General features: G+C 38.5%; 2 protein-coding genes across 2 annotated transcripts in view; one reads left to right on the top strand and one right to left on the bottom strand.

Moving 5' to 3' along the window:
• The window catches only part of PAPLA1 (Phosphatidic Acid Phospholipase A1), a 298,948-nt gene that overhangs the window by 32,934 nt on the left and 249,792 nt on the right, over positions 1 to 16,222 (top strand). The window lies entirely within an intron of this gene.
• The window catches only part of LOC136857133 (uncharacterized), a 106,823-nt gene that overhangs the window by 2,857 nt on the left and 87,744 nt on the right, over positions 1 to 16,222 (bottom strand). The window contains exon 10 of the mRNA XM_067135541.2: positions 6,956 to 7,135. Coding sequence (XP_066991642.2) covers positions 6,956 to 7,135 — 180 coding nt within the window. The remainder of the gene's footprint in view (positions 1 to 6,955; positions 7,136 to 16,222) is intronic.

Genomic DNA, 16,222 nt, shown 5'->3' with positions numbered 1-16,222 from the left:
ATAAGTAAGAATAGGTACATAGTATGTCCTTTATATCACTCTTTTGCTTCTCTGAGGGACATCCTTCCAAACCAGGCTTCTGACACTTTTCAGGAATGCTCCTGTTTGTCTTCCACGCTCTTATTTCCTCATCATTTCTTTCACTTTCCTGTATGATACTTTCCACGTAACTGAAACTCTAAGCTGTTCCCCTCCAAGCATTATCCCTCTCATAGGTGTCTCCTTCTTTCCAATTGTGATCACCATCTCGTTCTTTTTGACATTAAATTTCATTCCATATTTTTCTACCTCATCTTCCCATGCGTTTGACTGTTCCTGAATATCCTCTTCTTTCACTAACAAGCCTGCGGACATCATCACTTTCATTATTCCTTAACCAGTTTTCCTTGCCACTTTTGTCATTAACACATTTATTACTACAATGAAGAGCAAAGGTGACAGAGCATTTCCTTGTCTTAATCCACTTTTTGTGCTCAAGCCAGTCTGTTCACTCTCCTCCTACTTTCACACAACCGACACTCTCACGGTACATCTCCCGCACTCTTTCTGTTTCCTGCTTCTTGACACCTTTTTTGTGCAAAGCTTCCCATATGTGTTTCTGCACACACAATCATATGCTTTCTCAAAGTCCAAGAAGGCCATCAGTAGATCTTTACCCCACTCATAATGATGTTCTTGCAGTTTTCTTACTGTGAATATAAAGTCTGCTGTGGACCTTCCTGATCTGAAGCCATTCTGGTCTTCTCTTAGCTTTTCTTCCACCCTATTTCTGATTTGATTTTCCAGAATCTTCTCAAACACCTTTGCACAGTGACATATCAGTGTGACTGCCCTATAGTTTTTAAAATCTTTCCGTTTTTCCCCTTCTTGAAAATTGGTATGATTATCCCCTTCTTCCAGTCTTCAGGGGTCTTCCTCTCCCTCTGTACAACTTTTAACACATGATAAACTCACCGTTTCCGTACCCGTACCTCTCCTACATTCTTCACCATCTCAATACTGGCTTCATCTAAACCTAAAGGATTTCCCTACTTTTATCTTGTCCAGTGCTACCACTTCTCTCTGTGAATTAAGTCTTTTCCTATTTCCAGGCTTCTTTCTTCATGCTTATACTCTTCTCAGTGCATCATTCTGGGTTTAGTAAATTTAGTAAATTATCTAATATGTATTGTAATTCACTTTGAGAAATTAAATTGATCTGTACTAAGCAGGTTAGCTGCACAGTTCAAGTCGTGTAGTTATTAGCTTTAATTCGGAAGATGGTGGTTTCAAACTCTAATCTTGGCAGATCTAAGGTGGTTACATTAAACATTTTAAGAATATTTTGCAAATTAAACATAATCTCAAGATATTTAACATTTCTGTCTTTAGGAAATTGCAAGAATTGTTATAGATTACGGTAAGCCAAGCAAAAGTATTCTAAATCCTTTAGAACAGAAGTGCTCACGCTGGGCATTCCATCCCGCGGGTGTCCAGCACTGTAAGGGGGCGGGCAGGCAGGCGATGAGCGCAGCGTATGCTATTCAACCACAGTAACTTGGCTACGTCACAGGCCGTGAAGGCTGAGGGAAGTTCTCCCAGTCACTCTCAGTCACTGCGGCGATAACCCATTTTGAAATGGAGGTAGTAAATAATGAAAAAAAGAGGGCAGAAAGGCATTTTCAATTGACGTTGTAAGAAATAAGTTATGTTCATTGCAGTTTATATATTTTGACTGGATACAATAAAGAGTTAGGCCTACAACCTCAAATATTTTTATAATGTATGTAATGAATTACAGTTTTCACTATTACATTTTAAGAGGTGCTTTAGAAACATTTCTAATAAAATACAAAATTAAGGTGGGTAAACTATGGCTTGTGGTTGTTAGGGTTTAGATTATCTGGTAAACTCACCAGCAATCCAGTCATGTTTACTGGGAATAACATCAATTAGGTTATTTATTTGAAGGCATACTCTACCTCTATCTGGCAGATACATTTACATTGTTGTTGAACATTAATCTTGGATAGTAAATATGTCCTCTCTCGTGAGGAAACTCCCTCTCGCCATTTAGATGCTAGCTATTATCGGATGCCTGTTAAATTTTAAATACTATTTTCAGATATTCATTGAACAGGGAAAGTCATACAACACTACAATACTGCAAAATCAAGCAATAAACCTGTTGAATTTTGTAATTTGTAATTATATTACTTTTCCCTTAATGAATAACAGGAATTTTACCTTTTTGAAATGGAAATACTGTCATGCCCATCCAAGGAATTGTAAACCGTAGCTTGTAAGCTTAAACCCTGTACCTTTGTAGATTGTAACAAAAATGTGCCAGTTTTCTTTGAATGAATAAATATAAAATAAAACTGACTGTTTATATCGAGCGCAGTATAAATCAATCTGGAATATCTTGAAAAGGTCAGTTTTTTTTTTGTTTTTTTTTTTTAGTTTTTCTTTTGCGATTATAGTGCTTTATTTTAAATACTGTTCCCCAATCAGCATTTTGCTGAGTATTGGAGGAGAGCTTCATAATCACAATTGAACGTCAATATTCCTCCCTTCCCTGGGAAGTGTTTGCTCTCTCGCTTCACTGTGACGTATGCTTGTTAAAAAACATAAGCTGCCGCATTTACGTCACGCCAGCCCGGCCACACTGGGTTAGCCTCAACGGCCACTCAGCTGAGCACCTTTGCTTTAGAATATTTAAAGAATTCACTGTTGATATCATCCCCCTTGTACAAAATATTTACTATCTCTGTGCACATTCTACCGCTTAATGTTCAGCAAGACCCCTCATATGAGAGCAAATAATTTTGTATAGAAAAGCTGTTTTCAGAATATTTTAAATATTTGAGTATTATTTAAAACTTTCAAGAACAGCTTAAAGGTTTTATTATTTGCATGATTAAACCCTTTTTCTTAAAATAACAGGTTTTAAATTATAGATACTGAACAAATAAGACAATTATTTAAAAGAAACAGTTTTTCAGATCATTCCTGCTCCTTGGATGAATGGCCGTCGTCAGGTGTGGCTTCATAATACGATCTGCAGAGCTGCAGAATCACCAGAATGAAATATATATGTAATATACAGCGATCCCATCCTTCATGTTGTATGTCTTCATCATGCCAAAGATCGATACCCATTCAGATAATGGTGATCTGGCAACCTTGCTTGGATTTATGAACGACAGAACATTAGGGTGAAAGCATGAGAGCACACTTAACTGCTGCTTTCTCTGATAGGTGGCCAAGATGCCCTTAATATTCATATGAGTAACAACACAGTAAAGGTTTCCACCTATTCAATACAAAATCTATTCACAATATTTTAAAATTACATGGTACTAGTTTCGACCCATCTAGGGGTCATCATCAGCCACATCAAAGCAAAGATCACTCTTGACGAAATCCTAAGAACATGTTAATTTTAACAGTAAGATTATTATGGAATAACAAGTGAATGTGGTAAATGAAAAGAGATGTTAGTATGGGACAGGTGAGTAATAGCTAATAAATATACAAGGAATATACATAAGAGGTTTGGAACAAAGTATAAAAGGGGGCTTAGTGTTGTAAAAATTATATAATCATGGAAAACAGTAAGTCCTTATAATGAAGAATGCAATGTGAAATGACACATATAAAATTATATATGGCTTAGGAAGAGTGGAGGTGGTTTAGGAGGGGAAGAGGGCTTAAGGTGGGGTTGAAGGGTGCGGGAGAAAGGATAATTGTCTTGGAAAAGTACCTTTGATTAAATTTAGGATTGAGTTTTGGTTGGCTGCATTATTGTTTCTGAGGAAAGTGATAAATAGATCGAAGAGTATGTTGGGTTTCTCTGAGATTTCATTGAGATTGTGACTGGCGTTAAAGTATTGGTCTAGGTGTATGTAGTAATTTTCCATTATGTCGAGTAAAGGGCCCTTGTTTGCTAATACGAGGATGTCCATGTCTTGTTCGATATTGGTGAAAGTATGGTTATAATCTTGCATGTGTTGGCCGATGGCTGAAAACTTGTTGTATTTTATTGTGTTAGTGTGCTCGTGGTATCTGATATTGAAGTTTCTACCTGTTTGCCCGATGTATGTTTTTCCACAGGTGTTACATTTGATCTTATAAACTCCTGATTTTCAGCCACGATTATATCTTTGCTTTGATGTGGCTGGGTCGAAACTAGTACCATGTAATTTTAAAATATTGTGAATATATTTTCTATTGAATAGGTGGAAACCTTTACTGTGTTGTTACTCATATGTTATTCTCAGTTCAACATGGACCAACAACATGAAATTTATAGCCCTTAAGATTCTGTATGATCCGCATGCCTTGCAGCATGGCAGGCCTATCCACGTGTATATTATAGGAAACCTGTCGCTGAGATGTCCCAATTCTTGGAATCGTTGACACTTACTCCCCGAGGGCAGCTGTAAATCACATGCTCTCCTCTCTTGGACTATCACCCTCTTTGAGATGACCTCGTGCTGGATGTGAAAGGATAGGAAGGTCTTTACACTTGGTTTGACGATTTGTATTGAAATGTCACTGCTCCAGGTTGGCACCTTACTTTTAGAAATCACTGTGGCGGAGAATTATTTCAAGGGTTTAAGCAGACCTCCTTTCAACAAAGGTGGTCTTTCACTCTTCGTAATACAGCTGGCAAGATGAGACAAGCTGTAAAATTAATTACATCAATACCTGAAGGAACATTCTACAAGTATCATGAAGATGTTCCTCCGTAATGGTAGTGAGCTCTTTGAAGTTGGGTAGTCATGAAAATGAAAACAGAAATGGTAGTATTATCAGATGATGTTCCCGCTCCATTAAGAAAGCTGGCTCACAAAGTTGTATGCTGGTCTTGGAATATAAATATGAGTGGGTCGATACTAGATCCAAAAAATTTCAATAAGCGTAAGAAAAGCATTATTTTTGTAACTTTTTAACTGTTGTATTTTTTGTGCAAGTCGGTTCTTTATATCGTCGGAATCCCTTGAAATCGAGGTCTTACAAATTGAGCTGTATGTTGACCTGTATTTTTTCTGTAAGTTATCAGGAACTTCAAAGCTGATAGGACATGGAGAAAGGCGTTTCCGTGGGGTTGGAGAACGGATGAACATGAGCTCAGCTGGCACTTCCCGTATGCAATACGAATTTAATTTGTCTATTACACTTACTGCAATGGACTGGGCGTCACAGAGCAGAAACACCAACATAATTCAGCACGAGCTGCCCCTGGTCATCGTACTGGTCTTGGTTGATTCGATAATTGGTTGGATCATATTAATTGCCTGTGGTTAATTCCATAGTTCAGGAACTGGGTGTTAGTGTTCATCTCAATACACTTCACATACCGTCTGGCTCCGTAGCTAAATGGTTAGCATGCTGGCCTTTGGTCACAGGGGTCCCGGGTTCGATTCCCGGCAGGGTCGGGAATTTTAACCATAACTGGTTAATTCCACTGGCACTGAGGCTGGGTGTATGTGTCATCTTCATCATCATTTCATCCTCATCACGACGCACAGGTCGCATACGGGCTTCAAATCAAAAGACCTGCATCTGGCGAGCCGAACTTGTTCTTGGGCACTCGCGGCACTAAAAGCCATACGCCATTTCATTACTTCACATACTACACTACTAACCACCACAGAAATACACAGTAGTGATTATATTTGTCCACATACGGTTGACTGCAGGAAGGGCATCTGGTCATAAAACTGAGCCAGACTCACATGTGCGACCCCAAGAAAATTGGGAAAAGGATCAGGAAGTAGTAGTAGTTTATAGACCAGTTCAAACTGCTTTAAACAAGAAAAGTTCATTAACAGTCCACCATCACTGATCAGTTGATCTGTTGAAAGTCATTCCTCAAGTGACAAGCTTTCACATTTTGAATAATGTCTCCACCAAGGAAAAATGTAACATGTTCAGCTTACAATGTTCTTTCATTCAGCTGTGTATGAACCCATTAAGGCAGAGTTAGAATGTTTGAACCTAAACTGATTCATATACTTTGTAAATGTTTTTGAGTTTAGAGATTACTTTTAGATATCACTGTGGTGGAGAATTATTTCAAAGGTTTAAACAGACCTCCTTTCAACAAGAAATCAATTTGATTTGAGTTTGTAGGCATGGTTTTCCTTGTCGACTTTTATATCAGTCGAAACCGTCAATATTTGCCGATTTCAAGCACGTCACTAATTTATTATTATCATGATAGAGAACAGCATTTAATCCAAAAAGATGCTAAATAACTGTTTAAATTACACTGCAGATCTGACACCCCATTTTCGTTCTATGGTTTTCCATTTTAACACTCGGCAAATGCTGAAGTGTACTGATTAAGGCTGCAGTCACTTCCTTCCTAGTCCTAGCCCTTTCCTATCCAATTGTCATCATAAGACCTATGGGGTCAGTGCAGTGTAAAGCCAATAAAAAGAAAAAAACTATCAGTTGGGAGATATTATTCTTGAGTTGGTTTAAATTGTACAGATTTGACTTCTGAACTTGTATCTTTTTAATGTTTTCCAGAGGCCAGAGATAATAATCACAGGTTGTTAAGCTTGGGAGGAGGGATTGTGTAAGCCATATGTTGTTGCTAATAACTCTGTTGTAGATTGCCTCCAAGGAATCATTGACTGCATGAGGCCAGGCAGAATCTTACTTTTAAAAAAGGTGTAAATGATGCTCCTGTTATTTCACCAAAAAGGGGTTGCAAATTATTTTGAATGTTTCCACTATTAATTGTTTCCTAAAATGAAAACTTGGCCCCTTTTCCTGTAGGTGCTTACTATGCCATACACTACTATTTTCTGATCATGAGGGGATTACTCATGGACCAGAGGTCCCTAAATATTTCTAACATATTAGCACGATTGATATACCATACTTAAGATTTTCACATAATGTTGCTTCTCTTATTGAGACTTATCTTGTCTTCTGATGTTGGTATTCTGTTACTTACCAGTATCATATGCATTCAAACTATGGATTGCAGTATTATTTTGTGTATCTGTGATGTACAGGTTCAGTCTTGAGTCGCAGCATGTAGCTCTGTATGTGAATGTTACTGGATCCTTGCTTCCTATGGTGAATACAGAATCAAATCTTATCCCTGATGGTTGTGAACTTACACTAAGGAGACCTGAAACATTAAGAGTTCTGTTAATGCATGTACATTATACTGTATATATAATAATTTAGTATTTTACTTTTAGGTCTCTGCAATTTATAAAAATTCTTTGACAAATCTATTTTTTCAGTTGTGTTAAATCATTCTGTAGATTTTTTCTTTACCGGGCGAGTTGGCTGTGCCGTTAGGGGCGTGCAGCTGTGAGCTTGCATCTGGGAGACAGTGGGTTTGAACCCCACTGTCGGCAGCCCTGAAGGTGGTTTTCCATGGGGCTGTACCTTATTTAAGGCCCATGGCCGTTTCCTTCCCATTCCTAGGCCTTTCCTGTCCCATAGTCGCCATAAGACCTATCTGTGCCAGTGCGACGTAAAGCAAATAGAAAAAAGAAATTTAAAAGATTATGATGTAAAGGACTATGGGGAGACAGTCTGAAATGTTTTTAGGAATGATGTGTCAGAAATTATGATTTTATATTGATCGAGAAGTATATAGAGTTTTCTTTTTCAAAATGAGTATAGTATGTGCTTCCAGTACCCAAATACTAAGAAACTGGTAGCGTTCAATTTTTTTGTTTCTCATGGGATTAATTTTATGCTTGATTACATCTGTAGTGAATAGCTGTTCCGAGAGCTGTGCATTTTGTGGAAATGGTGTGAGTTTTGATTATGTTCTATGTTTATGTTTCTCACATGATCATCTTCTATGCCAGAGGTGCTCAGCTGGGGGCCCGTTGAGGCTAACCCAGTGCGGCTGGGCTGGCGTGACGTAAGTGCAGGCAGCTTACGTAACAAGTATATGTCACAGTGAAGCGAGAGAGCAAACACAATTTGAATGGAAGGGAGGGAGCATTGACGTTCACTTGTGATTACGAAGCTCTCCTCCACTATTCAACAAAATGCTCATTGCGGTGCGGTATTTAAAAACTAAGGGCTATAATCGCAACAAAGAAACCCTTGCCTTTTCAAGATATTCCGGTTTGATTTATACTGCGCTCGATATAAACAGTGTGTTTTATTTTCTTATATTTAATCATTCAAAGAAAACTGACACGTTATAATTTTTTTGTTACAATCTACAAAGCTAAAAGGTTTAAGTGTACAAGCTACGATTTACAATTCCTTGGATGGACGTGGCAGTATTTTCAATTAAAAAAAGTAAAATTCCTGTTATTCATTAAGCAAAATGTAATATAATGACAATTTAGCTTGATTTTTCACAGTGTGGTAGTGTTGTGTGACTTTCCCTGTTCGTTAAATTTCTAAAAATATTATTTAAAATTTAACAGGCGTTCAGTGATAATAGCTAGCCTCTAAATGGCGAGAGGGAGTTTCATCACGAGTGAGGACATAGATATTTACTATCCAAAATTAAAATACAACAACAATGTAAATACATCTACCAGATAGATGTACAGTATGCCGTCAAATAAATAACTGATGTCATTCGCGGTAAGCATGGTTGGATTGTTGGTGAGTTTATCAGACAATTTAAACCCAAGCAACCACAAGCCACAAATTATCCACCTTAACTCAGTATTATATTATGAATATTTCTAAAGCACCTCTTAAAACTTAATAGTAACAATTGCAATTCATTACGTACATTATAAAAATATTTGAGGTTGTAGGCCTAACTCTCTCTTGTATCCGGTCAAAATACATAAACTGCAATGAACGTAAATAACTTATTTCTTACAACATAAATTAACAATGATGTGGATTTCTGCCCTCTTTCTTTCATTATTTTCTGTTTCCATTTCAAACTCGGGTATCGCCGCAGTGATTGAGAGTGACTGGGAGAACATCGCCCAACCTTCATGGCCTGTGATGTAGCCGCCACATCACTGTGGTTAAATAGTATGTGCTGTCCTCATCGCCTGCCAGCCCGCCCACTTACAGTCCTGGGTGCCTGCGGGACGGAATGCCCAGTGTGAGCACTTCTCTTCTATGCCATGGCTGATTGCCTATGTAGTGAGAACTGGCAGGGATTATTGTTCTTGTTCGTTTGGTGACGAGCTATATGTCCAGATGCAGATATATTGTCGGAGTTAAATCTTTGTGATGCTTAGTAGGATGCCAGCCCCGTGGTTTAGGAATAGCATGCTTACCTCTTAACCGGAGGCCCTGGGTTCGATTCTTGGCCAAATCAGGGTTTTTTACCTGGATCTGAGGGTTGGTTCGAGGTCCACTCAGCGTACATGATTACAATTCAGGAGCTATGTGGTGGTGGGATGGCGACCCCTATCTAGGATGCAAGAATAATGGCCGAGAGGGTTCATCGTATTGACCACACGACACCTCATAATCTGCAGGTCTTCAGACTGAGCAGCGGTTGCTTGTTAGGCCACAGTCCTTCGGGGCTGTTGCGTCATGGGGTTTGGTTTGATTTGATGTTTAATAGGTTCTAACATACTTATCACAAAAGAGGTGGCCTAATGGTAGTTAAATAGGCTGATCATCTCTAAAATGAGAATTATCAGCTTGGGCAGAATGTTCAAACATTAATTTTTCAAGGGAGTTGTTTCTGGTGTTACAGAGCAGGAAGGAAGTATGACTATGGTTACTGTAGTCTTTGAAATCTCTCCCCCCACACACCACCAGCACATGTACATGTGATTTTTCGTTTGTACTTGACGGACGAGACAGCTGCTGGTAACTCGTAACTAGAAAATTCGTAGCAATACTGTTAAGTGGAGGGACTTGAATTTAGCAGTGATATAACTAAAGGAAGTTCTTATGTACAACATTCCTTGTCAAACGTAAGCTCAACCTATAGTATTGTAAGCTGTAATATTAAGCACTGGATATACTTAGGAATGTTAAACTAGAAATATTTCTTGTGATATTTTCTTTCCACGGAATTGCTTGTTGTACTTTTGTTGTTAATTATTTTTTAACTTTATCTTATTATAACACTATTGTAAGTGACCATTGCCACTGGGATATTTCCCAGTTGCAATTTATTTGTTAATAATAATAATAATAATAATAATAATAATAATAATAATAATAATAATAATAAAAATAATAATAATAATAATAATTTCAAGTGACAAATGCGTTAAAAAGCTTTGCCTCCAAGTCATCATTTTCCCATTTCCAGCTGACACTGGGTGGGTGCCAATATGATTCCTCTCCACTTTGTTCTGTCATTCCACCATCCTTCTTCTGGCACGATGTTCGAATCCATGTTTTGTTTTCTAATGCTACTCTTCACCAAGTCCATCCACCGCATTCTTGGTCCTCTCTTCCCTGTCATCCGGCCTTCCAGTGCTTGTCTTGGTAGTCTTATTCATTCATCTGTTTGACATGTCCAAACCATTTCAATCTGTTTTGCTCCAGTTTGTCCTTTAATTTCTGTGCTCCCCGTTCTATCCGTATATCTTAGTTTCTTACTCTCTCTCTCTCTCTCCTCGTTTTTTGTACCATACTTCTCAGGAATTTCATTTCAGCTGCTTGTACTCTGTTCTCATCCCTCTGAGTCATTGTCCAAGTTTCTGCTGCATATGTCATTATAGGAACATAATAAGCTTTATACATAACTTCTTTAGCCTTCATTGGTATATCCTTGTTCCATACTAGTCCTCTCACTTGTTGATAGAAAACACTCCCTTGTTGTATTCTTCTGTAAATTTCCAAATCTATTCTTCCATCTTCAGACAGTACACTTCCCAGGTATTTGAAGTGTTTTACTACTTCCAATTTCTTATCTTCCACTTTAATTCCTTTTCCTTCTTTCTCGCCTGTACTCATCACCACTGTTTTACTCTTTTCCACATTTATCTTCAATCCCCATTTTTCAGTATTTTTATTTATTGCGTCTAACTGTTCTTGAACCCCCACTTCATCCTCACCCCAAATCACCACATCATCTGCAAACATCACCTTCATTTTCTTTCTACTGTAATCTTTCATTGCTGCCTTCATGATGTCATCTATCACTATTAAGAACAATAAGGGTGACAACACACTTCCTTGTTTTAATTTGTTCTCAATTCTAAACCATTCTGATGCCCCGAGTGTAGTCTTCATACTACTGTAGCTATCTTTGTACATTGCAATTATCATGTTTCTCAATTCCTTGTCCATCCCTCTGTTTATTAGGCATTCCCAAACTTTTGTTCTAGGGATGCTATCGTAAGCCTTCTCCAAATCGATAAAGGTCATTCTCATATTCCCAGCTTTTTGCTATTTTGCTTTACGTCGCACCGACACAGATAGGTCTTATGGCGACGATGGGACAGGGAAGGGCTAGGAGTGGGAAGGGAGCGGCCGTGGCCTTAATTAAGGTACAGCCCCAGCATTTGCCTGGTGTCAAAATGGGAAAACCACGGAAAACCATCTTCAGGGCTGCCGACGGTGGGGTTCGAACCTACTATCTCCCGAATACTGGATACTGGCCGCACTTAAGCGACTGCAGCTATTGAGCTCGGTGGAAGTATTGCAGGGAAGGGAATAGAATTTAGGATTTTTATAGATATACAGTGAAGCCTCCGTGGCTAGGCGGCAGCACGGCGGCCTCTAACCGCTGGGTTCCGTGGTTCAAATCCCGGTCACTCCATGTGAGATTTGTGCTTGACAAAGCGGTGGTGGGACAGGTTTTTCTCCGGGTACTCCGATATTCCCTGTCATCTTTCATTCCAGCAACACACTCCAATATCATTTAATTAATCATTCATTAATCATTGCCCCAAGGAGTGTGACAGGCTTCTGCAGCCGGCACAATTCCCATCCTCACCGCTAGAAAGGGGTTTCATTCCATTCCTGACCCGGTCATATGACTGGAAACCGGCTGTGGATTTTCATTTTCAATAAATATACAGTATATTTACCAGGTATTGTAATAGGAGTTGAATCATGCCTAAGAAGTGATATAGACCTGGAAATTTTTCCCTGAAACTGCAGTATTTATCGTAAGGCTCATCTTAAAGATAATTGCCAACTTGATGTTTCTGGAGTGGGCAGACCTGGAAGGGAAATGGCATAGAAAGGAACGTGATTGTAGCAGGTAATCTCAGTTTGCTGAATGTTAACTGGGAAGCTAAGGCAACTGACAGAAAGCATGACCAGTAAATGGTTAATAAGTTAAACTGGGGAGGGCAGCTGAACTAGAAGGAAGGATATTCTAGACATGCTGCTGATAAAACCCATATGAGCACTACAGAAGAACTGAAATGATAGGTGGTATAAGTGATTATGAAGTTGTTCTAGTTGCACTTATAAATAAATGTGATAGAAAGAAAGGTTGTAAAATTAAGAATATTAGGCACTACCAAATGGTTGATGGGGGGCAACGTTTGCAGGAGTGGCAAGTGGTTAAGGTACAGCTACAACATCTGCCTAGTGTGAAGGTAGGAAACCATCTTCAGGGCTTCCGATGGATTCGAACCCACCATCTTCCCAATGACAGCTCAAAGCTACGTGACCCCAATCGTACGGCCAACTCGCTTGATCATTTTATCTGATAACGTCTTGTTTTATTCATTCATGTCGTTCCGGCCAACTACTGTAAGGACCACATCATTTCAACTGTTGCCTTCCTCAGACTTTAATATCATTTGTCCATTATTCCCACATTTGTTGCCAGTGTCATGTCCAGGGACACGAACCTTCATCAAGTAGCAGCACATAAGTAATACATAGTGATTATTTTGGTAACTCAATCCATTGGTCGTGCTGTCTGAGCAGCCATGTGTTGGGGGTGATATAGAATGACAGTTAAAAACAGTTGTGTGAGGTCAAGAGGTCTCACGAGGAAGTCGATATGGACAAATCGAAATAGTCACGTCCTGTCGTCTGGAGATGGCAAGAAAAGGGGGTAGTTTGAAGGATACATTACTTAAAATTAATGGGCGACCCAGTTAAGTGAAACGGGATGCAAAGTCGTGTTTATGATGACAAGTATTAGAAATGGGGGAGTTATTGCGATCAATTCTCCAAGCGGTCTCGCTACTTAGAATATTTCTTAGTAGATCAGGTTGAACGGTGGTGCTAACACTTGGTATTCACCATTCATACTTTGATTCTCGACTTAAGCCCTAGTTCTTCTGGGTTTTATCGTAGTTGGCAACTTAAAGCTTGAGGAATCTCTGTGAGACTCCACGATACTCTGTTTTTAACATCGCTTAGCATTTCAGTGGTACTCTAATGCTTTAGAGTCCACTTGCATTTACTTGGAGTAGCCGTTTTGAGGAAGGCTAGTTCCAGTACGTCACATTTGTGACCGACTTCAATTGTACGTGTATATTCTTTGTACATCATCTGTTAATATACGCACATATATAGGAAATATAATGAGTTTCAACTCTTAACAACCAACTTACCTAATGCCTATAAATTACCATCTTATATCCCTTTGTTTTTAGTACTGTTGTTAGCCATCAGGTGATTCCGCTCACCGCTCGGCGTCTCACCTGTTGGCCGGGATACGACAGGAAAAGAAAAACTGGTGTCAGTTTTGTGGGTTGGTCCTGAGTTCGACGTCCATCCAGGGTTGTTTTAGCTCTTGACCAGGCGTTGGTGGTTTCCTAAGCGGCTGTCTATCCTAGTAGACTGAGGGGCGGTCGGAAGAAAGAAGAAGTCCGGAGGCTGTCTATCCTAGTAGACTGAGGGGCCGTCCGAAGGAGAAAGAAGAAGTCTAACGGCTGTCTATCCTAGTAGACTGAGGGGCGGTCGGCAGGAGGAAGAAGTCCGTAAGCAGACAGAGAGCAGAACCAAGAAGGCGCAAGGGCTGGCCCACGGAGTAGCAGAAGGATTCATAGGAATCCAAGGAAGGAAGACGCAATCGACCCGGCGTACCTGCACGTCGTCAACTCACCATCAGCACGCAGTAGAAGACCAAATATTGTAAGGTAAACCAAACTCAAAATCAGTATGTCTAATTCTGAAGTGGGAAGTGCCATTGATAATTCAGATTACAATTATATTAATATCAATCAAGCGTTCAAGTTAATCGGAGATCCTTTTGACGGGAGTAGGTTGAAAGAGTTCTGTGCAAATGTAAATTCAGCAATAGAATTTGTTCAACCAGATGAACATCCGCTGTTTTTTAAATATGTTCTTACCAGAATAACGGGTGAAGCTAGAAGCAAGTTATTAGTAAGACAGGATGTTACAAGCTGGCCAAAAGCGAAGGCAGCTTTGTTTGAAAATTATGGAGAGCGTAGGACTATTGATCACTACGCATGTAAAATGTTTAAAGCACAGCAAAATAAAGATGAATCTGTAATAGCTTGGCGTTCAAGAATGGATGCAATGGTAAGCAAACTTAAAGAAGTTGCCACGGCAAGAGTCGAACCGGAGGCAAAAGTACATAGAGCGAATTTAATAGGAGAGTTAGGGATATCAAGTTTTGTACAAGGATTAATTGATAAAAGCATTCAAACGATTGTCCGTAGTAGGAACATTACAGGTGATTTCGGTTTAGCAGTTGAGGTAGCGGCCCAAGTAAAGATAAGCACGGTGAATCAGTTAGGAGAGATAAATATTGTAGTAATTGCAATAAGAAAGGACATTCGGCATCCTCATGTTTTCTTAAAATGCGACCAAAAGAAGTTAAGGCAATAACGTGTTTCAATTGTAATAAGGAAGGGCACTATTCACGAGAGTGCAGAGTAATAGTTTGTAAATGTTGTAAGAGAACAGGGCATGTAGAGAAAAGTTGTAAAAGTAGTAAACCGCAGCAATTCACTAATTACAAGGGTAAAGGTTACGAGAACAAGCAGGCGGAAAACTAGAACAGGATCATGACGCAAGGCCGGTTATAGGTCCTAAAAGTGTTCACATAGGCCGAGTACACAATAAGTGTAATAACAATGAAGGGACAGTTTTACTATCTATAAATGATGTACACGGACCTTTTCAATTTTTAATCGATACAGGCTCAGAAATAAGTGTAATAAAGAAACAATGCGTACCGAAGGAAATAAAGATAGATACAAGTGATAGATTAAAATTGCTAGGATTTAGCAAGGGAACACTATTCACGTGTGGAACCGTGAAGGTAACTTTGGGAACATCTCAATGCAAAATGCATGTAGTAGATGATGAATTTTAGCTGTCACAAGACGGATTGATAGGTAGAGATTTATTGAAAGATTCTGTAATTAATTTCACGGAGGAATTCATAGAAGTAAATGGTGATAGACATCAAATAGAAATTAGAGAAGCTAAAGTAATAAAAGTAGGTCCGAGAACGGAAACTATGTATGACATAGGACAAGATGAAATTGCGCACGTAATGAAAGTAGAAAAAAGTGACGCACAGAAATGTACACAATCGAGAACTCGAAGAATAATCGAACTAATTAGGGCAGATCATACGCTAAAGAGTGATAAAGAAAAGATATTTGAAATATGTTCAGAATGTAATGATAGATTTTATTTAGATAGAAAATTAAACGAGATTACGATCGGTAGCATGTACCCTATACCAGGTACTACGGAATTAAGTAACTCAATAGGGAAAGCGAATTATTTCTCGACAATTGATTTAGCCAGTAGCTATTATCAAGTTGAAGCAGAGAAAAAGATATTGAAAGATCACATTTTTGGTATTAGATATTCATTTGATATAAATTTATGCAAATGACGTTCATGAGATTAATTAGCGGAGTAAATGGAACTAAGTGTTTATGCTAATTATATTACAAAAACACAGTATTTTCAGCATTAGATCGGAATTTTGAATATAAACGTATGTCAGTGACGTTCATGAGATTAATGACAAATGTATTAGCGGAAGTAAAGTGAATTAAATGTTTATTAAATGAAATTAAATTATATATTTTGGAGATTCAGTATAATAATAATAATAATAATAATAATAATAATAATGATAATAATAGTAGTAAAATGATCGACATTTTTGAGAATTTAAGAGAGATTTTTCTCAACCCACGACCACTAAACAACTTAAGGGATTTTTGGGATTATCGGGATATTACAGACGTTTTATAGCAAAATTGCTAAACCACTGTATGAACTTTTAAAGAAAGAAGTAGACTATAAATGGGAAATTAAACAAGAGGAAGCATTTAAGACTTTAAAGAATAAGTTGATAACGTATCCGATTTTACAATATCCAGATTTTGAGAAGCCG

The sequence above is a fragment of the Anabrus simplex genome, chromosome 1 (assembly GCF_040414725.1).
Source record: "Anabrus simplex isolate iqAnaSimp1 chromosome 1, ASM4041472v1, whole genome shotgun sequence".
NCBI classification, from domain to species: domain Eukaryota; kingdom Metazoa; phylum Arthropoda; class Insecta; order Orthoptera; family Tettigoniidae; genus Anabrus; species Anabrus simplex.
This window is presented reverse-complemented; position numbering and strand designations above follow the sequence as displayed.